This window comes from Giraffa tippelskirchi, chromosome 3 (genome assembly GCF_054371585.1).
Source record: "Giraffa tippelskirchi isolate mGirTip1 chromosome 3, T2T-mGirTip1v1.2.pri, whole genome shotgun sequence".
In the NCBI taxonomy this organism is placed as follows: Eukaryota; Metazoa; Chordata; class Mammalia; order Artiodactyla; family Giraffidae; genus Giraffa; species Giraffa tippelskirchi.
This window is the reverse complement of record NC_137277.1, coordinates 34,121,747-34,145,075: the sequence shown is the minus strand read 5'-3', so window position 1 is coordinate 34,145,075 and position 23,329 is coordinate 34,121,747. Positions and strand designations below refer to the sequence as shown.

Here is a 23,329-nt window from a genome sequence, read left to right as displayed (position 1 = left end):
CTGAGTGGAGGATGTTTCTGGAGGCAGAGGAGGGCCCAGGCTTAGGGACAAGTTCAGTGACTGAAACTGTAAGGTGAGAGGCTGAGGAAGGTCAAAGGAGGAATGCTCTATGGAAACAGGGTGTCAGTGTTCAGGAGTGTTGCTTTTATAATATGTGAACTGTACGTGAGTGGGTTGGGGGGATATGGGGGGATATGTTGCTGTAGGGCCAAATCCTGCCTTATTTTAGGGGGATGGGAGGTATGATGCTTATCAAGTATGGTTGCCAGATTCAGCAATTAAAAATACACAATCCTCAATTAAATTTGAATTTTGGATCAACGAATAATAGTATTGTCTAAGTATATCCCATGGGATATATTTTATGTGAAATTCAAGTCTAATTGCACATCTGGTACATCACCTGGCAACTCCATTGTCAAGGACACTTGGCAGCAGGACAGGGACCAGGGTGAGGCAAGTGAGGAACTCAGTTCAGGTGCAAAATTGAAGAGAGTACTAAAAATGAAAACAAAAACAAAACTCCACAATCGTCAAGTACTATTTTAATGTGATAAAAACAACAACAACAACTCTGTGAGCTACAACCCATGGACCATTCACAAAAATGATATTTTATTGGAACCAGGCCAGGATGAGGGTGGAGTAAGTGGGGCCATGAGATATAAATGCAGGGTCTGGTCCTGACTTTAAAAATTTTTGAGAAACTTCCCTGGTAGTCCAGTGGTTAAGACTCTATGCTTCCACTGCTGGGTTCTATCCTGGTGGGGGAACTAAGATCCTACATGATGCAGAATGCAGCCAGAAAAAAAAAATTTTTTTTTTTAATATTTTGCTCATAATGGACATTTTAACATTAATTTTTATTTTAAAATGATTACATCAAATTATTATTTATCTTGATTACTGAGCTTTTGGTCACCCATCTTAAATTTTGCACCCAAAGTGCCCATCTTCCCCTCTGCCCAGTCCTGGCTCTGCTCTGCACCAGGGAAAACTGAAGCAATGACCTTAGGCACGTACATAGCAAAGCAAAGGTTTGTTTTTTGTGTCCAGATTATCCACAACTCAATCATTAAGATATATGCCCTAGTTTTTCTGTTCTTTAAAAGTCTCTTCTCTTTCTCACTGGCTTATTAGCACCTAGAAAGCTGGGCGGTGTGAATTCCTAGCTGGTTCCCAGCATAGCTGGTTGAGAACAGGTTCAGAACACATCTGTCAAAGGAAATGTGAAATGTCTCGGGAGCACCGGATGCTGTTGAGAGTCAGTTATTCAGGGCCCGGCCATTTATAAAAGGGACTTTTTAAAAGCGTTTGTAAATAAGTCCTCCTCTCTCACTCCACAAATGGGGTGCCACACACACACAGACTGCTTGCTCTTGTTCTGCTAATGATTAAAATAAGTTTTCAGATTTGATTTGTGTTTTGTCGATTCTTTTCCATTGGTTTCTCACTGGAGCTGAAGGTTTCCACCCCTGGAGAACCTGGTGCACTGCTCCTGGCCAGAAATGGGAAAAAGAGCTGTGGTAATAAGCCTAGGGATAATAAACCTGGGTGGTCCATTGTCTCAGGGATCAAGAGGAGTGGACAGAGGGGTAGAGGAGAGAAGTAGAGGTCAGATGTCAAGAGAGTAGAAGGCAAGTGTCTCCCTTCTAGATTGCTCCCTAGATCATTCACTTTGCTGTTGTTTTAAAGATCCTGCCTAGGGACTTCCCTGGTGGTCCAGTGGTTAAGAATCCACCTGCCAGTGCAGGTGATTTGATCCCTGTGCGGGTTTGATCTCTGGTCCCAGAAGATTCCACATGCAGAGGGCAACTAGGCCCGGGCACCACAACTACTGAGGGTGCCCTAGAGCCCGTGCTCCACAACAAGAGAAGCCACTATAGTGAGAAGCCCTCTCCCAGCAATGAAGAGTAGCCCCTGCTTGCTGCAACTAGAGAAAGCCTGTGCACAGCAATGAAGACCCAGCACAGCCTAAATTAAAAAAAAAAAAAAATCCCACCTAGTGGGTCTCTATTCTGGCTTTGCAATCACTGGAACATTGCAATTCTAGAAACAATGATGGCTAGTGAGCCTAGAAGGCACACCAGCAGCCTAGCACACAGCTTGGGAAAGAGCACTGGAGTGAGGCCTTGAGCCCTTTGCTTCTTTCCCTAGGCCACCCTGGGCCTTTCTTCTCCCTCTGAGATGGCTCCTGGGTGGCCTCTATGTCTGATACTGGAGGGGCATCTTGGGCAGCTAGCTTCTCTCCTCCTGCCAAAACCGCTGGACCAGATGCTGTATAGCCACTCCCACTTCCAGCTCTGATGCTGTGTGATCCCAAAATTCTCTGTCCTGTAAGGTCCAGGTAAAACTATTGAGGTATTCTGGTGTAATCAAAGGGACTCTGGCTCGAGTACCAATCCTACTCTTACTGTGGCCTCAGTGTCCTCATCCATATTCTGGGGATATTAGTAATAACACCTCCATTAATGAAACAATGCCCAGTATCCAGCACAATGACTGGCTCATAGGAAACACTGCATCCTTAAGTGTTATGATGACTCTCAAGGTCGTCCTCCACAAAGAGCAGCACTTTCTGGTGGCAGTGATTGAGCCTTCACTATTGCTAAAGTGGGGGTGATTCCCCCCTCACCAGCAGATGGAGACTCCACAGCGCCAGGGGGTTGCAGACAGGTTGCTCAAGTGTCTGGGACATCTGCATATTTTTCTGATCTCGTCTTGGAACTTAAGGCTGAAGAATAAAAGAGCTTTCAAAACAATGAACATAATGATCTTGAGAACCTGCCGGTGGAGCTCTGAGGTGTCCCAGGCCCTGGAACTTTGATAAGGCAGTGTGGGCCAATGGGTGGCGGTGGCCTGGCTTCCACTCATTAGCTGACCCTAGGCAAGCCGCTTGCTGACTCTGTGGCTCCTTTTCTTTGCCCCTAAAAAGTAGGGGCTGCGGGGACATCTGTCTTCACCTTGCAGTGGACCAGAACTGAATTTGTCATCCTCCCCCAAAACCAGCATCTCTTCCTGCTGTTTCCCACTCTGGTGGCTATCACCAGTGGAAACTACTGACATCACCAATGAAAACCAGCTGAAAACCATTGAGGCAGCCCGGTGTAATCAAACGGATTACACAGGGCACCCAAGCCACAAACCTGGCTACCGACCATCCTTGCTCCTCCCTCTTTCCCTGTACCAGTCAGGTGGATCCTACCTTCTAAATACCTCTGAGCAGGTCGTGTTGTCTCCACCCCACTGCTGTTCCCCTGGCCCAGGCCACCTGGGCGATTATAGGAGTGTGATGTCCAGGCCCCAGTCTTGCCTAATTTATTTCTACCCTGCCGGGGATGGGGGGTAGGTTCTTTTACAAACACAAATCCCTCCTACTTCGAACCCCACACAGCCTAGGTGAACCCTAGGTCTTCCCCTGGCCTGCAGGGAAAGCCTTGCATGGTCTGGACTCCGCCTACTTGGGAAGCTTAACTCACAGTTTGCTCTCCCCCCCTCCTCCTTCTGCTCTCGGGCTACAATGGCCTTCTCAGGGTCCTTGAACTTGAACTGCTCATTCCCTACTCAGGGTCTCTGAGACACATCACTTTCCCACCTCCACGTTTCCCCTACTCCAATTCCCGGGGTCTTAGTTGAAACTCTTCATCGGGAAAACCTTCCCCATCTCTGGACAAGTCGGCCCCGCCCACTGTATCTTCCCACAATGCCTCGCGTGTCTCCATGGTAACCTCACCACCCAAGCAGGCTTCTTCAAGGTCTATGGTCCCCTCTGCACTCTGAACTGTAGGAGAACAGGGCCGTGTCTCTTTCCTCCAGCACCACAGTCCCAGCACCCTGGTCTGCGACTGCGACGGCGACACAGCCTTGTCCGTGAGGCTGAACCGACAGAAATCATTTCCTTTTCCAGTTGGAGAATGACCAGTCAGCTGAGTGCCCGGCTCCTCTTGCATTTATTGGAACCTGCTTACCCAACAATCCACAAAGGAGCTTACATGGGGGCGGGGATATTTAGGGCTCCCGTGACCTATATTTAGGGCTCCTGTGACCTAATCCTAGAATTATTACGGAGGCCTGGGCTGGCGGGCTGGGGGGAGGGGAGGCGGGCAGTATAGTGGGCGGGACTTGGTGAATTGCTTAACGACACTTCCGTTTGGCAGGGAGGTGTGCAGGAGGGTTTAATGTGCTGTGGGTTGGAGGCCCTCCCGGCCCCGGGGGCGGTGTGTGTTTGTGTTTGTGTGTGTGTGCGTACACATGTGTGCACATGCGTGTTTATTTGAGAGGGGTGGGTAGGGAGGAGACCTGAGCAGTTGACATCAGGGTTTCTTTTCCTTCAGTTTCTCCTTCACTTTTTGAGGCTCGAATTGAATCAGTCGCAGAATTTCCTTATTGGCCAGGGTCCCTTCGATGAACTCTTTCTCTGTAAGTTTATCTGCGAGAGGAGAAAATAATACAGTCAGGATAGGCTGTTTCCAGCTGCACTGAAGCTGATCTTTGCAAGCATACCCAGAGTGGATGGCTCTATTATGAAAATACTGATCTCCTTGCCCCTGAGGATAACCCCACCCTCCAACTCTTTCCTAGCACCCCTGGACCTCCCGGTGAACCAGCAATGAGAGGGTTAATGACAGGCCCTGCAGGATCTCTAGGAGGCTGGGTTAGTGCTGTGTCTCTTCTGATTGGTTGGCAATCCTTTCCTAGGCATCTCTGCATCCCTAATCTACCTCCCCATTTGGGACAAGAAAGGGCTTTGCCCCAACTATTGAATTCAGTTCCCTCCAGTTAAATGCACTCCCTAAGCCCTTCCTCTGTGCCAGAGTCACTGTATATGGGACTAAGGTCATTGCAGGGGGCAGAGGGCAGGGTGTGGCACAGAAGGGAGTGAGATAATGCCTCTGGCCTGGGAAACTGTTGGTCTGATGGGGAGACAGTCACCTGTAGAAATGACTCTGTGCTGTGCTGCGCTTAGTTGCTCAGTTGTGTCTGAACCTTTGCAACCCATAGACTGTAGCCCGCCAGGCTCCTCTGTCCATGGGGATTCTCCAGACAAGAATACTGGAGTAAGTTGCCATGCCCTCCTCCAGGGGATCTTCCCAACCCAGGGATCAAACCCAAGTCTCCTGCATTGCAGGCAGATTCTTTACTGTCTGAGCCACCAGGGAAGCCCAGAAATGACTCTAGAATGAGGCAAATGTTCCTCCCTGCTTATGGCGAAGCTCTTAGTCCTGATGTACTAAGTGCTCAATAAAGCTTGGCTTAGCTGAACTGGGTTTCCATTGGCTTTTTATGTTCCAGGCCTTTTGGGTGACCTTAATCCTTCCTGGATTAGGATGCAGGTTCCTTGTGCAGGTCAGGGTGATGAAATGTGGGTTTTAAGGTCCCAGTTGCCCTATGAGCCTCACTCATAGCTTGAAACTCCTACTGTCAGAAGCTGATTGTGGAGTGAAGCCTGGTCTTCAGAAGGACCATGTGAAAACACAAGTCACCTGGCAGGAGTACCACTGCCTCCTGTGACATTCGCTGGGGTCAGTGTTCAGGTCAGCAAGTACAGAACAAGGGACTCAGCACCTGGCAGACCCAGCAGGATGTCAAGATGGGGGTTAAAGAGCTGGAGGGGTGATGTGCCACTGGGAGGCACCTGAAGCAGCCAGGAGAAGGTGTTCAAAGGGGAGGTGACGTCTGGGTGAGGAAAGGGAGGTACCTATCCTTCAACATTTAAGGAGGCTCTCACTTTCAGCATTGTATGGGCACAGGGCTGGCACCTGAGAAGGGAATCTCCTTAAATCTTGTGCCAAGGCACCTCACATGCCTCACCCTAGTTCTGGCCCTAACGTCACAGATATCATTTTTAATCCACCTTCTCCCTAGACTGCAGATTAGTAGGGGCCTACTTTAACATCCTGCTTGGTTGTGTGACCTGGAACCCTGATAAGAGACTGGCCCAGAGATCACAAAAGGGCCGATACCAGCTCCTCAGATGTGTGTGGACCATGTAGTGTGTCATCAGTGGAGGCACTGCAGATTTTAAAAATCTCAATTGCTGGCTTCTCTTTAAAAAAAACCAACAAAACAGACGATGAGGCCCCAATGGCTCTGTATTCCTATGTGGTAACAATTGACCAGAGGCCATAAAACCAGGCAGACCCTCATGCCCCACTGTTTGCCAGTCCCTATTGCTTCATTGGGCCACTGTCCACTTCTCTCACATTCATCATCCCGGCCCCAGTGGTCATTCAAGTTTACAGTCCCCATCTGACACCAACCCCTCTCCTGTGTGCTTCCCGAGTTGGACGCGGGCCTCAGGCACCAGCAGTGCCCACCGCCCAGTTCTGGAATCCATCACCGCTTTCAGTACAAGCTCACGCTCCCCATTGGCTGCTATTGGCCAGACTGAACAGGGGAGGGAGCAAAGACAGGTCAGCTCCTGGCAGAAGGGGGCCCGAGGACACACCCTCAGCTTCACCAAGACTTTCTTAGCCCAGCCCTGCAGTTTAAGACTTTTCTTGCCTCTGCCCATAAGCCATTCATCTGCTTTGCAGTCTGATGGCTTTCCCAGCCTCCTGAAGATCTCGCCTCATTTCCCCTCATAGCAGCCCCCCGTCCCCATCAATCTCTTGAAATTGAATTGAAATCTAATTCCATCTGATGGTGCTTGGGGGTTGGGAGGGGGGACCCAAACTAATTTCCTAAAGTAACACCATATAAATTGAGATCCCGCTTACTTGGGACATCATGCTAATTCTGAAGTAAGCTTTACCCCATCCCAGTCATGCAGAAGGCTACTTGTTTGGTTTAAACAAGTAAACCAAAGTGTCCTAAAACAGCAACGACAAAAAACTGGGCACTCCATTCAAAAGGAAAGCGATATGCTTGCCAAGCCTCAAAACTTGTCATTTGTATACAAAATGATGGGCTGTTGCCTTGAGTTTTTACTCTTTCTTCAAAGCGGGTTAACTCTGTCCAAACAAAAGATGCTTTTTTCCTTCCAAAGAACCCCATCATTTAGAGCCTGCCTTCAACCCCAGAGAATCTCAGGCAGTGGTGGAGGTTTATGAGTGGTGGGAGGTGGTGACATTTTCAATCAGCTCCGGAAGGCCCCACAACTGTCTGCTGAGCATGCTTCTCCTGACCACCTTGTGGTGGGAGGAGGGGTCCTCCGTCCAACCTGGTCTCTGGACTGGGAAGGGCCAATCTCACTGGGGTCTCTAGGACATAGCCCGGGACTGTGAAATCAAGGGCTGGGAAGGAGAAATCACTCACCATCATCCTTCTTGCCAAAGAATCCCCAGATCTTCTCTGCTCGCTTCTCCGGGGTGTTCTCGTCTTCTGGGAGACGCTTTGCGTCTTCAGGACTGATCATTTTGAAGATAGCCTGCACCGAATTGAGGGGGAGCTCCGGTCAGAAGTGATTCTGGGGGAACCCGCATGGCTGAGCAGGACGCCAAGGTTAAAATGCAGATGCCCAGGCCCCCCAACCCACTGGCCCCGACTGAATCCTAGTTCCTAAGAGTGGGGAGGGGGCATCTGTATTTTAAGAAGGAGAAGAGAATGAGGGGGAGGGGTGAGGATGACTTTCCTTTCTTATTTTGTCCCTTTTCGCACTGTCTGAATTTCCTGACCGTGCAGACATATTACTTTCATTGTATTAAACAATGAAAATAAGAAATAAAAAGCTTCCTGAAGGCTGCATTTTGAAAACTGGTACCTTTAACCTCACTGCCCAGAAGTTTTAGAATATCAGATGGCTTTTTCTGAATCCAAGTGGTACTTTGGTTGCCTAGCAGGCTGGCTTATGGTGCTTGTGTGCTAAGTCACTTCAGTTGTTTCCGACTCTTTGCGACCCCATTAACTATACCCTGCCAGGCTCCTCTGTCCATGGGATTCTCCATACAAGAATACTGGAGTGGGTTGCCATGCCCACCTCCAGGGGATCTTCCTGATCCAGGGATCGAAACTGTGTCTCTTACATCTCCTGCATTGGCAGGCAGGTTCTTCAACAGTAGCGCCACATGGATTGCTTATGGTAATGAGGACTAATGTTTGTTAAGTGATTAACACATGCCACATTTCTAAGTGTCTTTACATGTAAACTCATGATAGCTTTATGAGGTGGGTGTTATTGGCCCATTTCACAGATGGAGAAACTGAATCAGCTAACTTGCTAGAATTCAGCCAACCAGAAGCAGGAGACTGGAGATTATAACCCTGGCAAGTTTGGTTCTAGAGCCTCTGTGCTTGCATCTCATACTATTCCTGGAATGTCTTGGAGAGCATGGTAGGGGCTGGGTAAGGCATCTGGAAGCCCCTCCTTTACCCCTCTGCTTAGGGAGGGTAAAGCTCAAGGGTCCTTCTCACTTCTCTCTACTCTAGCTAATACAGGAGCTGAGTAGACAATGTCCAGCAAAGCAGGAAGTGCCTTCCGACATGTGACTAGGGAAAGGGACAGGGTAGTCTTGATGTGCCCTTTCAGCTCCAGGTTGCTAGGATTCCAGCATGCTGGCCAGACCCCGAGTGGATGCTCAAGGTTGTGGCTCCCCCATCTTGAGTGTCCCAGCTCACGACCTAAGTGTTGGGACTGGGACGCCATGGAGACACTGGGGAAACAGCTGGGCAGGGGCAGTAATGCCTATGAAATTTACCTGGAGGAAAGAGCAGTGGCTTTAGAAACTCCCTTTCAGCTCCCTGTGCTGCAGCAAGAGAAGCAAGGAAGTCAAAACCCGCAGCTGGGGCAGCTGCCTCAATGACAGCACTCAGAGCCCCAAGGTACCCGGCACTGAAGTAAGGGCTCCCTTAAGTTCCTGAGCCAGGGACCCATGGGCAGGCCGGAAGGCTAAAGGCTGGGAGTGACTGGCTGCCCATCATCCTGCTTCTAAAACCAAGGGCACACTGTCAGGGCCTCCAGGAATGGACTGAGAAAGAACATTTACATCCTCACCCTGGGGGGTGGTAGCGTCTGTGGTTTTCTGGAGGCCCTGCAGCTTGGTGGTGGTGCATCAGAACCCACAGCAGATGACTGACTCCCAGGCCAGTGACCTTGGACATGGTGAATAGCAGAGGCTTGGCACGCTCTTGCATAGCCTCACCTGTGGACATGCCCTTCTCTCTCTGCCTCCCCACGCTTCCCCACCCTCTCCTTCCTCCTTCCCTTTCCCCCTACCCCTTCATCTCCTTCCTCCTCCTTCCTCTGAGGAAGCACCAACTCAGAGGCCTCTGCTGGGCCTGGCATCCTTTAGGTGGTTCTGAGGACGTGGTCCCTGCTGCAGGCCACCTGTCAATCCAGGGAGATTGCTCTGCAGGCCCCGCCCAGAGACCAGTGAGGTTTCTACACACACCTGCCCCTAACGGGAGGCCCAAGAAGGAATCACTGACCACAGCTGCATCCTTGGCTGTTTTATCTATGGTTTTGCCTAATAAGTGTGGAAGAATTTGGTGAATGAAAGTGGGATTACAAATGCCTCAAAAATTATATAAAAGATGAAAAATATTCTCTCTTTACAGGAATGGGATTAGAGAAAGAAAGCAAGTGGCATGGGGTGGGGATGGGGGGGCAAAAAAAATCCAGTAAAATGATACTGAATGAAGGGAAATAAAAGTGATATAATAGGGAAAAAAATAGAAGCATCCCTACTGTCCAAAAATATAGGAATGGTTAAATAATTTTATGACATGTCTATAAGATGGAATTGTAAACAGCTGTTAAAAACAATTTGATATTGAAAATATTCATAATAAAATAGTGGCTGAAGAAAAGTATGATAAACCATATGTGAATATGTCCTAATTCTAAAATTATTTTTAAATATATAGATAAAAGACTGGAAAGATACATGCCTATTTGTTGACAGTAGTTTTCTCTGGATGATGAAATTAAAGACAATTTTCATTTTCTTTTGCATAGGTTTCTAAATTGCATGCATTTTATATTAAACAAAACTACTTTTCAAACACCTAAAAATCTTGGCAGATGATCTGACCCTGGGCCAACATATTTGAAACATGTTATGTCTCTAAAATGACTCGCAAGGGACTTCCTTGGTTGTCTAGTGGTTAGGACTTGGGGCTTTCACTGCAGTGGTGATGGCCCCTGGTTCAATCCCTGTTTGGGGAAGTAAGATCCCAAAAGCCACAGGACCAAAATAAAATAAGAATAAATATGTAAATATATTGGGCTGGCCAAAAAGTTCGTTAGGGTTTGTCCATAAGATCTTATGAAAGGGACTTCCCTGGTGGTCCAGTGGCTAAGATTTTTGGGCTCCCAATGCTGGGGGCAGGGTTGGTTCCTCCCCTGGTCAGGGAACTAGACCTCATGTGCCTCAACTAAGACCCCCCTGCCCAGCAGCCAAATAAACAATTTTTTTTTTTTAAAGAATCTGAGTGTGTCCTATTAGAGGTTTTGAAGGATGTTTTATTTTTTTTAATACCTACTTATTTATTTATATTTTCTTAACTGCACCACACAGCAGGTGGGATCTTATTTCCCTGACCAGGGATGGAAACTGCACCCCTCGCATTGGAAGCATAGACCACCCTTGCATCGGAACCACTGGACAACCAGGGAAGTCCCTGAAGAACGCTTTAATGAGGAAAGGAAGGAAGCTGGGGGGGAAAGAAGGAAACAGTAAAGGTAAATAATAGAAAACACCCAGATTCTTCTTCTCTAGGAGGAAAATGAGGCTGCGGGAAGGTGCCCTGTGCTGTGCTTAGTTGGTAAGTCGTGCCTGATTCTTTGCAACCCCATGGACTGTCTCCTCCATGGCCAGGCTCCTCTGTCTATGGGGATTCTCCAGGCAAGAATACTGTCCAGCCCTCTATTAACATTGGTTTGTTGGAGACCCCTCCTGACCACATTCTCAGAGCCACTGAGTCACCAACCTTGGGTGTCCACTCCCTCCTCCCAGCCAGGCCCCCGTGAGGAATTAGTGGCAGCTCAATTCCTCGAGACCCCCGTGCCTCTCAGCCGGAGAGGAGGAGGCTGACACTGACCGTGACAATCTCTAGCACCTCGTTCTTGCTGATGGTCCCATTGCCATCCACGTCGTAGAGGGAGAAGGCCCACTCCAGCTTCTGGTTGGTCTTGCCCGCGCTGGTCATGTGCAGGGCGATGACGTACTCCTTGAAGTCCAAGGTGCCATCGCTGTTGGCATCGAAGCTGCGGAACACATGCTGGGCATAGGCCTTGGGGTCGGCCTCGGGGAAGAACTTGGAGTAGATGGTCTGGAACTCCTGCCGGGTGATACGGCCACTGGGGCACTCCTTCAGGAAGGACTGGTACCAGGTGCTCAGCTCCTCTTCCGTGAACTTGGTGTTCAGCTGCAGCTCCTCCAGGATCTCCTTGGACAGGGCCCCGCTCTTGCTGTTCCCCATGGGTGAGGTGGCGTGGGCCCAGCTGGGCTGTCACCACTGGGTGGGTGGGAGCAAGGGGGTCTCCTGGCTGCTGGGCTGCGTGCCGCCGGAGACGGTCGCACCCTGAGATGCTGATGGATTAGGAGGATTTGTGGCTGGTGCACCCCAGTACTTGGAGGGAGGAGGGGCCTGGAGCTTGGGGTTGGGGGAGGGAGGTGAGCTCCCAGAAGCCCCCTGAGATTAAAATAAAGAGCTGACAGCAGAAGGTCAATCCATCTTGGCCTTCTGGGAGGACGGGACAGTAGATCAGAATCTTGAGACCTGAGGCCTCGCCCACTGCCTTGCGGCCATCCCTATCCCACCCCCCACCGCCAGCTCTAGCTAAGAGCAAGGATGCTCCTGCTTGTCTTCCGCCGTGTCTCTGCAGCAGGGGTGGTCCTGTAATGCTGGGTTAGGAGTCAGGCTTTGGAACCAGCACGGGTTCAAACCTCAGCTTTGTAATTTATTAGCCACGTGACCCTCTGGTGCCTTTCTTTTTCTTTCATTTTTTAAAAAATTGGAGTATAATTGATTTACAATGCTGTGTTAGTTTCTGCTGTACAGTAGCGTGTGTCGTCTATAAGTATACATACATTCCCTCCCTCTCAAGCCTCCCTTCCACCGCCCTCCCCCATCCCACCCCTCTAGGTCCTCACAGAGCACCGAGCTGAGCCTTATGGCTTTCCTTAAACGTTGCCTTCTCAGTAACAGCAACACCCCCACCCCAACCACCAGCAAGCCCCCAACTGTTTATCCCGCGTGGTTGTTCTCCCTCTCAAGTACACCTTCTGACTTAGTGTTTATTTATTCCGCATGCTGCCTGGGATAGCATCAGAATGAAAGCACCCTGAAGGCAGGGATCCTGTCTGTTTTGTTCCCCACTTCATTTCCTTTGCATGAAGGGTACCTGCCAGCTTTGGGCCCTCAGTGACTATTCCTTGACTAAACGGGCATTGTAATAGCATCTCCCTCACTGTTACTGTAAGCCTGAAATGAGTTAATATGTGCAATGCATTTACAATAGAGCCTGGCAGTAGTAAGAGCTGAACACATGTTGGAAGTGAAAAGTGAAAGTGAAAGTTGCTCAGTTATGTCCGACTCTTTGCAACCCCATGGACTGTCCATGGAATTCTCCAGGCCAGAATACTGGAATGGGTAGCCTTTCCTTTCTCCAGGGGATCTTCCCAACCCAGGGATCAAACCCAGGTCTCCTGCATTGCAGCCAGATTCTTTACCAGTTGAGCCACAAGGGAAGCCCAAGAATGCTGGAGTGGGTAGCCTATCCCTTCTCCAGGGGATCTTCCCAATCCAGGAATCAAACCGGGGTCTCCCACATTGCAGACGGATTCTTTACCAACTGAGCTATCAGGGAAGCCCTGAACACATGTTACCTTTCGTCCATATTCTTTTACGACAGGGATCAAGAACTGCACTGTGTACAGGGGCCAGCATGTGGAGTATGTGAGTGAAGCCAGGGAATTAGGAAGGCAATAGGGAGTGGTGAGGCCTATGTCACACATGGCAGGGGCTGCCTCCATTAGGATGTGGTCAGATGGGGTTATGGCCTGGTGTTACTAGATTTTTGGGTAACCCGAGAAGTCAGAAATCAGATTTCCAGATGCAATTTCCAAACTGTGGGAGTGATTCCCAAATTTTTCAAAAACATGGTGTGGGATAAATACAACTTACCTGTGGCTTGATTTCAGCTGTAGATCGTTGGTTGGGAACCAAGCCTGGTGCCAGGAGCTGGCAGACAGTAGTAGTGCTTGCTGAGTGAATGGATGGACAAGAAGGAGCTCGGCCAGGGGAGGCTTCCACCCCTGTGGTCAGCTCAGTACCTAGTGTGGGCCCAGGGAAGAGCCCTAATGAGCAGGCTTGTACCTGAAATCTCAACACCCGAAGGAGAGGCCACTGGTGCCCTTGCTTGGCTGAGCGTCACACCTGGAACTCCAGAATCGCCATCTGGAATGGGAGAGAAGTCTCGGCTTTATCCAGGGGTGGTTACTACAAAGGGCTTTGTAGGGGGCGCTAGTGGTAAAGAACCCGCCTGCCAATGCAGGAGGCACAGGAGATGTGGGTTGGATCCCCGGGTTGAGAAGATCCCCTGAAGGAAGAAATGGCCACCCCCTCCAGTATTCTTGCCTGGAGCATCTCATGGACAGAGGAGCCTGGCCGGCCACAGTCCATAGGGCCACACAGAGTCAGACACAACTGAAGCAACTTAGCACGCACACACGGTAACTACAAAGAATAAAGCGAACAGTGTGTAGGCGAGTGACTTGGGGTTTGTATCCTATTTCATAAGAGGCTAATGACAGGTCCCTGCTGCTGAGAGAAAGACACCCACCAGCCCCCGCTGAGGTTATGCAGGAAGGACCCGGAAGTTCATGCTCAGATGTGCTGACCCATTCCTCCTGGTGGCCCGACCCACTGTGGGTCCAGAGTGCTCCTCAGGAGGCCTTAATGTTAGGTGTGTGTGTGTGTCTGTGTACTTACTATTTTTTCCATCAGTTTGTGATAGCATATTCTTTCTTAAAGGAGCAGTTTCTCCTTTTCTAGGCTTTCACTAGCCCGCAACAAGGCATTTGTTCTCAAGAGCAGTTAGAACAGTCATCAAACAACAAACAAAACATGAGCCATGAAAATGACGTCAGACACCTCCACCCTTGCCTCTGAACCCGGTGTGCGAGGTGATTAGAAGTGCTTCCTGAGTGTCCACCCCGAGCCTGCAGGTAAGACAAGGCCAATGTCACAGGAAGAAACCAAGCTGTCATTCTCAAGGGGTGAGCAGAGTGGGCCAGAAGCTGTGTTTCTGAAGGTGAGGAGCTGGGTTGCCATGACAACAAAGAGGCTGTGGGCCAGGAGACAGGACCCCCGGTTAACACAGAAGGAAGCCAGAGCCCCCAGCCCCTCTGCCTCTCTCAAGAGCAAGGAGCAGGTACTGCCCATACTCTTCAGGTTGCTGTGCCCAGGAGGGGCCCGACCGTGGGAGGGGACCACAGGCAGCTGTGTTGATGCTGCTGAGAGAGGGGTCATGACCTGGAGGTTTGTTTGAAAACCTGCATAAACATCTTCTATCAGAGGGAGAGTTTATGTTCCTTAGCCAAACAAGTTGTTGGAGATGATGTATTGTGAGGGGATTTGTTAAGTCTGAGCTGGGGCCATAAACTCTCCCCGAGCCCCAAAGACCACTTGGGGAGAAGCCCTCGTCTCTGGCCAGTGAATCTATTTGTGTCTCCCTCTCCCAGCATGGCCTTGACTGAAAGACGCAGACTCTTCCCAGAGGCTGGCCCTGTCCTCTCTCTAAGCTGGGAGCCCCGTAGCCCCCTCCCCCTCCCCCACCTTCCCTTGCTGTGAGCAGAAGGACAAGAGAACCCTTTGACCCTGGTCTGGAAGCAGAGGGGAAAGAGGGCTCAGAGAGCGTGAGTGGGAGTTAGAGAATGGAAGGAACGCCTCTCCCATGGCTGTCTCCAACACGGTAAATAGCAATCTGTCCTTTTGCTTGCCTGGACCGAAATCCTTGCAGTCATCCCCTGCGCCCCTCTTTCTGTCACACCCCACTCCAAACTGGCTCGAAATCATGTTGGTTCCACTTTCAAAGCACTTCCAGAATCTGACCGTTCTCCCCACCTCCACATGGCCACCCCTGCAGGCACTGTCCCCTGTCCCTGCATTCTGGCTGCCCTGCTCCCCTGTTCCTACAGTGAGCTCCCCAGCAAGGAAATCGGGCTGTGCGCCCTCAGCTTGGATAGCCCCCAGAGCAAAATCACAGGCTTTCCAAAGCCTGCAAAGCTCTGCAGAAGCTGCCCCCTCCCCATCACCATGTCTGCTCCAGCCAACTGGCCTCAATGAGGTGCCTCCAGCCTTTCACAGGGCCACCTCCTCTGCCTGGAATGTTCTCCCCCCCAGCTACCTGCTGGGCTCCCTCCCAGGTGTCCTTGACTTTGGTCACATGCCACCTTCTCAATGAGGCCACTCCAATCACCCTATTTCATGTTGCCACTTACCCACCATCACCCCTGAAACCCTCCCCCTTCCCCTGCCCTTTTGTCATAATACTTATCATTTTCTACATATACTCTATATATCATTTTGTTAGCCTGTCTCTTTCTGCTGCAAAGTAAGTTCCAAGGTCAAGATTCTTGATCTGTTTCCATCACCAATGTGTTCCCAGTACTGAGAGCAGTATTTGGCATTCTGTGAGTGCATGCTAAGTCGTTTCAGCCATGTCCGACTCTTTGTGACCCTATGGACTGTATAGCCCACCAGGCTCCTCTGTCCATGGGATTCTCCAGGCAAGAATACTGGAGTGGGTTGCCATGCTCTTCTCCAGGGGAGCTTCCCGACCCAGGGATCAAACTAGTGTCTCATATTAAGTTTCCTGCATTTCGCAGGTGGGTTCTTTACCACTAGCACCACCTGGAAAGACCCTGGCACACAGTGGTGTTCACTAGTTATTGCGTGGATGGGTGGATGGGATGGATGGGTGGAGAAAGGAAATAATAGCCAGGAGTCCCTTGTGTTCACAGGGACAGAAGTCTCCAGGGAAGGGGACTGGGGCCAGGGGTGTGGTCTGGCAGCATGATACCCATGGGGAGGGGAGGGTCAATGCCCACGTGCCCATTGTCCCTCTGCTAAGTCATTGGGGGTAAAATGATCACCCAGCTCGGAAGGGACACTGAGCTCATTTGTACAAAGAAGAGGGTGGCAGCCCTCCAGGATACAGGGTCGCCCAGTGGGATGACACGGTGTCTCTGGACAGTTTATTTTACACAGGATGAAATCTAAGCACCTCAAGTGTACACACAGAGCCGAAATGGGGAAAAAAAATGAGAGCATTTAACTTCCTGAAAATGCTTTATAATAATGCAGAACAATTATATATAGCAAACGCCTTCAAAATTTAAACATTTAATTTTTCAGCATTAATACACACAAATGCTATTACGGGGGTGGGGTGGGAAGGGCAGATTACAGCCTCCGTAGGGATCATAGTTTCAACAGTGTTACTTATAAATTATAGTACATCAACTTTATTTACCGATCTAGGCAGCCAGGGGATGGAAGGATATACAACGTGGAATAAACACATTCATACCGGGATGAGGAATGCTGGAGGAGACACAGCTTTTTAACATTAAAAATGTATAAAGTATTTAGCAAAAGTTACAGAAAACAGAGCAAACAAGCAAGTTTATTTTGTTAGAAAATCCCGCTTTCATGGGGTTTGCTGATGTGCTCCTGTCTGGGAAGGGGCTTCTTCCTGCCCCATCATCCCCTTCCTGAGGGAAGGGCAGAGATATCGATTTGGGGCCCCATCCCCAAGGATGGCAGGTGTCCCTTTGAATGACTGTCCCTGGGTCCACACAGCTGCCCGGAGGCCCCTGTCCCGAGAGCTGGTCTCTTGCTGCGTGTGATGCAGGTTGGAGAGCATCTCCACTCGACAGACAACAAATGCCCAGGTCCCAGGAAGGGGATGTGACAATGACAGGTTACGGGATGAAAGAGCAGAGCGGGGCCAGTCTGGTGCTCTTGCCCTGGTTCCTTATGCTTTCCTTCCTTGTCGTCATGTCACACCACCCCCATCAGAGTATCCATGTGCCTGACCCTCTGCCTCCCACCACTGCAAGCCCGTTAGGGATGCCCCATCACACATCAAGGGTCAAGTCCCCTGAACAGCGCAGAGATCCAAAGGCCATCACAGCCCCTCTCCCTAGGAGACACCTCCCAACAAGGCCCCCCAGTAGCCACGCCCCAGCATCTAGAAGGTTCAGGGGAAACAGAACATTGATTTTTGTCATCTTAGTCTCACCAAGCCAGGAAAGAGGGGTTGGGTCCCCCACCTTCACAAAGGGCCCAATAGAAATGACTCCAGTGGGGGAGGGGGGGTGGGAAAGATGTTGAAAGCCCCCAGGCCCCCCTCCCCCAGAAAAAAGAAGCATCCTGGCAGCGGGGAACGCTGTGTTGTGGGCTCCACAGCCCACACTGTCACCTGGCTGGACCCAAGGATGTCCTCTGTAGCCTGGGAGAGGTACCTGGTTGCTTTCCGGGGCTCAGCTTTCACTGAGCAGGACACAATTAAAACGCTGCTGGAGGAGTCCTTACTTTGGGGGTCTTGCCCAGAGCTGACCAGCATCAGCAGTTGGGTGTGGTTTTCTCTGCCACCACCCAGGAGGGTGGAGGCACGGGCCAGGTAAGCAAGGCTCGGGCGTCGACAAGAACCTGGAGGGAGAGGACTCGGACTCCATGCCTGTTTTCGCTCCTTGGAAGTGACCTTCAGGACATGGTGTCAAACATCAGTGGATGAAAGATAACGGCTTCTGCTTTCTTTAGGAGTCCGAGGAGGAGGAACTACCTCATTCTCAACAGCTCATGAAACTCTTTAAGTTTTTGTGTCCAAAAAATCTCTTTTTAGATTTCTCAGCACCTGGGGACCGCTCTCAGGAGGGTGTGAGGTGACAGCACGCACAGCTGTGCTGAGTGGAACCAGATTAGGTGTGATGTGTGCATTGGGCACAAAACTGGAAATGAGAAGGGAAGGAAACAGAATGCAGCAGCTGGAGGAGGCCTGGGAGAATGTTCTAGAATAAACACCTTCAGTTTGCAGGTGAAGAAGATCCAGAGAAGGGTGGTGCTGAGCCCACAGCCAGCCCCCTGCTTTCTCACCCACACCCTCTCCACCCACCTCCCACACCCCCTAACTCTCACCAAATGGTGGGGACTGGGCGAGGTGAATGGACGGTCCCCAGGAGCACAGTGGATCTGCCAGCTGAGATCCCAGCTTCAGGGGGCAGCAGAGACCCTGCCTGCCACCCCCGCCTCCACCCCCAGCAGCTCTCCACATTGTGAAAAACTTAAGTGTTAGATGCCCCCAAACCTAAAATGACTCAAAAAAAGCCAAGTGTGAGTCCCAAGAACCACTGGACCACTGGCTGGGAGTAGCTGTGCAAACAAGCTCAAGACTCCAGGTCAGGAGCTTCCAGGCAGACAACTCGTTTTAAGAGCAAGGAAGCAGTGGGGTGCACCCATTCAACGGATGGCTACTCAGCATCGCAGGGGAACAAGCTAGTGACATCCTACAAGGTGACTCAGAGGCATCAAGCTGAGCGAGGAAGCCAGACTCAAAGGCTCCCGCCTATTTCTGTGATACACTACAGAAGGCAGATCTGCAGGGTCAGAAAATCCATCAGTGGTTGCCAGGTGCTGGGGGTGGGAAGAGTGGATGGACATCAAAGGAGCCTGAGAGGTTGTTTTTGGAGTGATGGAAATATTATGTTGATCTCAGCGGTGTTTAGCAAGACTGTATGAAAGTGAAAGTGTTACTCAGTCATGTCCAACTCTTTGTGATCCCATGGACTGCAGTCCGCCAGGTTCCTCTGTCCATGGGATTCTCCAGGCAAGAATACTGGAGTAGGTAGTCATTCCCTTCTCCAGGGGATCTTCCTGATCCAGGGATTGAACCTGAGTCTCCTGCATTCCAGGCAGATTCTTTACCATCTGAGCTACCAGGGAAGCTCCACAAGACTGTGTAAGTTTGTCAAAATTCACTGAACTGTATCCTTCAAAAGGATGAATTTTCCTGTATGCTCATGAACCCCCAATACTGAATGTCAAATATCTCAATAAACTTGGAAAAAGAAAAGGCAGTGGGACCTGTGGGGATGGGAAGGTTTATGGAAATAAGACAGTATGCTGGCTAAGGAAGTGTGCTTCTGATCTGTACCCCACTTAACATTGGTCCAGGAACTTTCCCTATCTACATAATCACCAGTAGGTCTGCAGAATCCTGTATAAATTCTCCTTGTCAAGGCCATTCACCACTGGAAGTAAAATCACTTAAACAAGCTGAGGTCTTTGATGTCCTTGGAATCTTATGGCTTGCACTTCCAAGAAGGGACTTTGGCCCTGCCAAGATTTCTTTGCTTCCATCTCCTAATCTAGTAATTGATTGGTTTCCACAAAGGGAATACAAACCCCTGGATCCTAAGTATATACAGGGTTTTTCTATTTGCTTCAGTCATTAATCAGCCTCAGCGAGGGGAGAAGTGTCTCCCCCCAAAGAAATCCAATCCACCCTTCCCTGCCCCCCAGCTGACACAGGTGTTGGGTAGAGTAAAAGGAGACCCAAGGTGGTCCCATGGGCAGAACCTCAGGTCATCCATCCCTGCAGGTCAGCTGGCCAGTGCTTTCCAATGCTGACCAGAAGCAATAGAAAAAAAAAAAAAGCGAGAGGGACAAGCAGCTTATCTTGGAGGTTGTCTTGGCAACTCACGTTTGTCTTAGAGGTTCTATTCTAAAAATCAGGCTTTCACAGACAAAACAAAGTGCGTCCGTGTCTCCCATGCAGAAGGGGCTCACCTGTTCTCAGAAATGGAACAGTGGATGTGCTAAAGAATAACCTGGAGTCACTCACCCTGAAAAGCGCCAAGCAAATCCTCTTATAACCTAAATACCCAAACCGAAACCAAACCAACCACCAGGACAGAGCGCCACTCTGAAGACGACTTTCAGACACTCCAGACTCCATCCTAACCACAGGGACAGAGGCCTGTACCCTCAGCTCCAGCCCTGCTCGTGACTCCCTGTTCAGTTCACAGCTCTCACTGGCTGTCCTTGGGCTTCATTCTTCCTCTGTGTAAAGCAAGAATTATTTAAAACAAATCTCTGAAATTTGAGTTGGATATGAGCCATGAGTGTCTAGTGACCCCGTGATCGTACTCTTGGTGCCGTCTGGCTCTTCCGTCCTCGAGTAAATGCCACATGGCTTACTACAGGCTCCCAGTGGGTTAAATGTGGAAGAGGTGCAAGGCTCTCGTTTCCCAGAAAGGTCTGAAAACATGTGCTTGTCCACACGGAGAATAGAGGGGGTGGGGGATGGAGCGGAGTTCTTAGCTAGTACGCAGCTATGTCTGTAGTACTGGCATAATACCTGGCTTGCCCCAAGTGTCTGCTGATTAAATGAATGAATGAATGAATGAAGAGCTATCAGTACAACAGATGGTATCTCTGCAAACCTAGACTCTGCAGAGAGTATCTGTAGGTGAATGCCAAGGTTACTGACCTGCAAGACCCTTGGAGAAAAGACGAGTCTACACAAAAGAACAGATCATGGGTTTCCCTGATGACAGATAGGGCTATATCTTGTTCTTAGATCTTTGCACATCACCCAGGCTTAGCTAAATGCTTGAATGAATGAATAAAGGAGGGAAGAAAAAAGGAAAAGAAGTATATGGGGGTGTCTAATGAGACCGAGGGAAAAGGGGGAAAGCATGACTTCAGAAAATAGACTGGCCTACATGAGGCCAACTCAGGCCACCCTGAAAGAGGAGAGAGCCCCAGGGAATAACAGAAGACTCTGAAATCCTCAGATGGGGACGAGAAAACAAAATCAATGAGCCATATCACACATCAAAGTATCTGTGTTAATAACAAGGCTATTGGCTTTGAATGTCAAATAATCATCCACAAATTAGTTGACTAAGCCACAAAAGCAATTACTACTAGCACCCATCTTTTTTTTTTTTTTTTTTTTATCAAGAAACCAAGAAATGATAGCCCCAAATGGGCAGCTGGTGTCACAGCCCAACCCCAGACCGGAAGGAGTGGTTCTCCACGCCAGACACAGATCCGTCCTGGTGGCCTGCATGTTGCTGAAGGCCTTCACACCTTTCTGGTTGGGATGTTTTGATAAGAAAAGTGGCAAAGCTTGGTTTGCTTTAGGATATTCAGCATCTTTCTACTATCACTATGAGGGCGTCATACTGACTCAGAGAAAGGGGTACCAAGAGATATAAGAAAAAAAAGTCATCAGTTACCAGCCTGGACGATGGAGAGAAAGACCAGTGAGTTGTCCTCTTAGACGGCTGCCCTTATGAGACATGAGTCCTGTGAATCCAAAGTAATCAATGGGAAAGGTGAAGAAATATGGGTTCTCAGGGTGTGGGCTCCAGGCTAGAATGTGCCCCTTGCAAGCTGTCTGATCTCCTCCAGCCCTTTTCTTCTTCCAGTCCCCTCAAGCCAATTCTCAAGATTAAGCATAGTGATGAGTGAGGACCCGATGGCTTCCCAGGTCATGCTCAGACCAGGCTTTCTTAGGAAAAAGGAGATGGCAAAAGGGCAAGGGGGCGCCAGCCCCAAGCAGGGGCTCCATGCGGGGCTTGGGAACGTGCAGAAGGAGCTGAGGCCAAGGTACGCAACTGCCTGGCTAGTGACATGTACTGTGGCCATGAAGAGCCTGCAACGCCTGCATGGTGCCCGCCAATGACAGCCATACACGGAACAGCAGTCCCAATTCCACTGTGCACGGGCAGGTGGAACCACCTGGGGGGTGACAGAGACTTGTCCCAACCCCTCCCTGACATGAGACTGACTCAGCTCCCCGGGATGGGCGAGGGTGGAGGAGGGGGCTTCCCTGAGGAAGCGGCTGCAGGTTGGGTGGACTGGGATGTCTGGAAAGAGCACGTGACGTGGATGCCTGATCTAACAGGCACACGATTCGCTGCTCCAACGTGGGGTGAATTTGCTGAATGAGGTAGTTTCATCCTGACCTCTCCAGGCAGGGTCAGTCTGGGAAAACTGGAGCCAGAGCTTCTTCCCAAGACTCCCATTGGTGAAAAGTAGCAGAGAAGAGCCAGGATGTAGGCCCTCGGAATATTCAAGGGGAAAAAAAAAAAAAAATTAAGAGGGACGGCTGCTGCAAAGGATTCTGGGTGCGGGCTGTTGTGTTGAATGGTGGCCTTCCCTCTGTGACTCTGATCCTGACACTGGGCTTGGAGACAGAGACCTCCCTCCCCTGCCCCTCCACAGCCCTGGAGACAAGGAGGTCAGTTGGAAGAAGGGCCGTTGGGCTTCCAGGGGCGTGAGTGTGGGACAGAACTGCTTTGGGTGGGGAGGGGACCCCTCTGGTATTCAACAGGGACCACAAAGTTCCAGCCTCGGTTTGTTCTCAGAGTGGCAAGCGCGGCACGGGACTCAAGGGGCTTCAGCCTCAGAGACAAGGGCAGGGCCGTGGATCCATCTTCTCAGCCTGGGAACACTGGGGAGCTCCCCGTGGGGCCATCTGGGCCGCCCTTCCGGCATCACTGCCCCCTCTCCTCAGTGGACCAGGAGAGCAGGGGGAGGGCAGCGCCACTCCCGACAGCAGGCCCCCCCCGGCGGGAGCGCCACCTCCTCTCCGTGGGACCCCTAGCCCCTCCTCGGTAGGACCCCCCAGGGCCGTGCGTCTAGATCTCCATGTCCACGGGGCGGATGTTGCCCGTCTTGTGCTCTCTGACCCACAGCTCCCTATCTTTGGCTGGGTCCACTTTTCGAAGCAGTTGGTCCACAGGCTCGACTGTCTGCAAGGGATGGAGAAGAGAGGATGCAGTCAGAGGCAGAGGCGGAGTCAGGGGCATATCCTCTGAGCCACACCACTGACACCCTCGCGCCCAACAGAGCAGCTCCTCTAGAGGGTTGTGGGGTCCTGGGGAGGCCTGTGAGAGGGACAGATGTGGGGGCTTGGAGAACTGTGGGTGGGGAGGTGCAGAGCTCTGGCCTCTTCTCTGCTTCCTCTCATGCATGCGACCCTCCAGACCACAGGGCAGGTGAAAGGGCAGGTGGGCTCAAAAGTCTGTGACCCGTTCCTCTCTCCACGCGTTCTCTCATTTACCACTTGAAAACAGGTTTATTGAACTTTAGCTTGAGTGGTTTTGAATAGCTCCAGCATTGTAAGAAATCCAACAGAGGAGGCAAGGTCACCTCCAGCTATTTTAACCATCATAATGCATCTATGGGATGCGCTTGGGATGGAGTCACGTGGATGTCCAGGGTAACTGACACGTCCATCCCCAGAGGTGGCCCACAGGCCCGAGTCCCTGCCCACCCTCAGGACAGATTCCTCTGTAGCACCTATGTAACCTGTTACCACAGCACAAGGGCCATGGCTCCCCCCGGCCCAGCGTCCCCTGGGGGC

General features: G+C 50.5%; 2 protein-coding genes and 1 long non-coding RNA gene across 20 annotated transcripts in view; 1 reads left to right on the top strand and 2 right to left on the bottom strand.

Moving 5' to 3' along the window:
* Positions 1-528: 528 nt before the first annotated feature.
* RCVRN (recoverin) lies at positions 529-11,361 on the bottom strand. 2 transcript variants are annotated; one of them, XM_081578336.1, is made up of 4 exons: positions 10,981-11,361; positions 7,258-7,369; positions 4,300-4,429; positions 3,296-3,960 (listed from the first exon to the last, which is right to left on the bottom strand). In XM_081578336.1, the coding sequence occupies exons 1-3, from the start codon at positions 11,359-11,361 to the stop codon at positions 4,314-4,316; spliced, it is 609 nt and encodes a 202-aa protein (XP_081434462.1). In that variant the 3' UTR covers positions 3,296-3,960; positions 4,300-4,313. The 2 variants fall into 2 exon arrangements, 1 of the variants encoding a protein (XP_081434462.1); XR_014079132.1 differs by lacking the exons at positions 4,300-4,429; positions 7,258-7,369; positions 10,981-11,361 and adding exons at positions 529-1,498; positions 2,636-2,734 and having other exon boundaries at positions 3,596-3,668.
* Positions 5,545-14,317, top strand: LOC145541583 (uncharacterized). The gene is made up of 3 exons (XR_014079135.1): positions 5,545-5,694; positions 10,461-10,621; positions 13,939-14,317. It is a non-coding gene; the product is annotated as an uncharacterized LOC145541583 (long non-coding RNA).
* Positions 14,318-16,217: 1,900 nt separating this feature from the next.
* GAS7 (growth arrest specific 7) overlaps positions 16,218-23,329 on the bottom strand; it is a 203,031-nt gene continuing 195,919 nt past the window's right edge. For 12 of the 17 annotated variants that reach the window (XM_081578304.1, XM_081578310.1, XM_081578313.1 and 9 more), the window contains one exon: positions 16,218-22,715. In XM_081578304.1, the coding sequence (XP_081434430.1) occupies positions 22,602-22,715 (114 nt within the window). In that variant the 3' untranslated portion in view covers positions 16,218-22,601. The remainder of the gene's footprint in view (positions 22,716-23,329) is intronic. The other 5 variants (XM_081578302.1, XM_081578303.1, XM_081578305.1 and 2 more) reach the window with 1 other exon arrangement.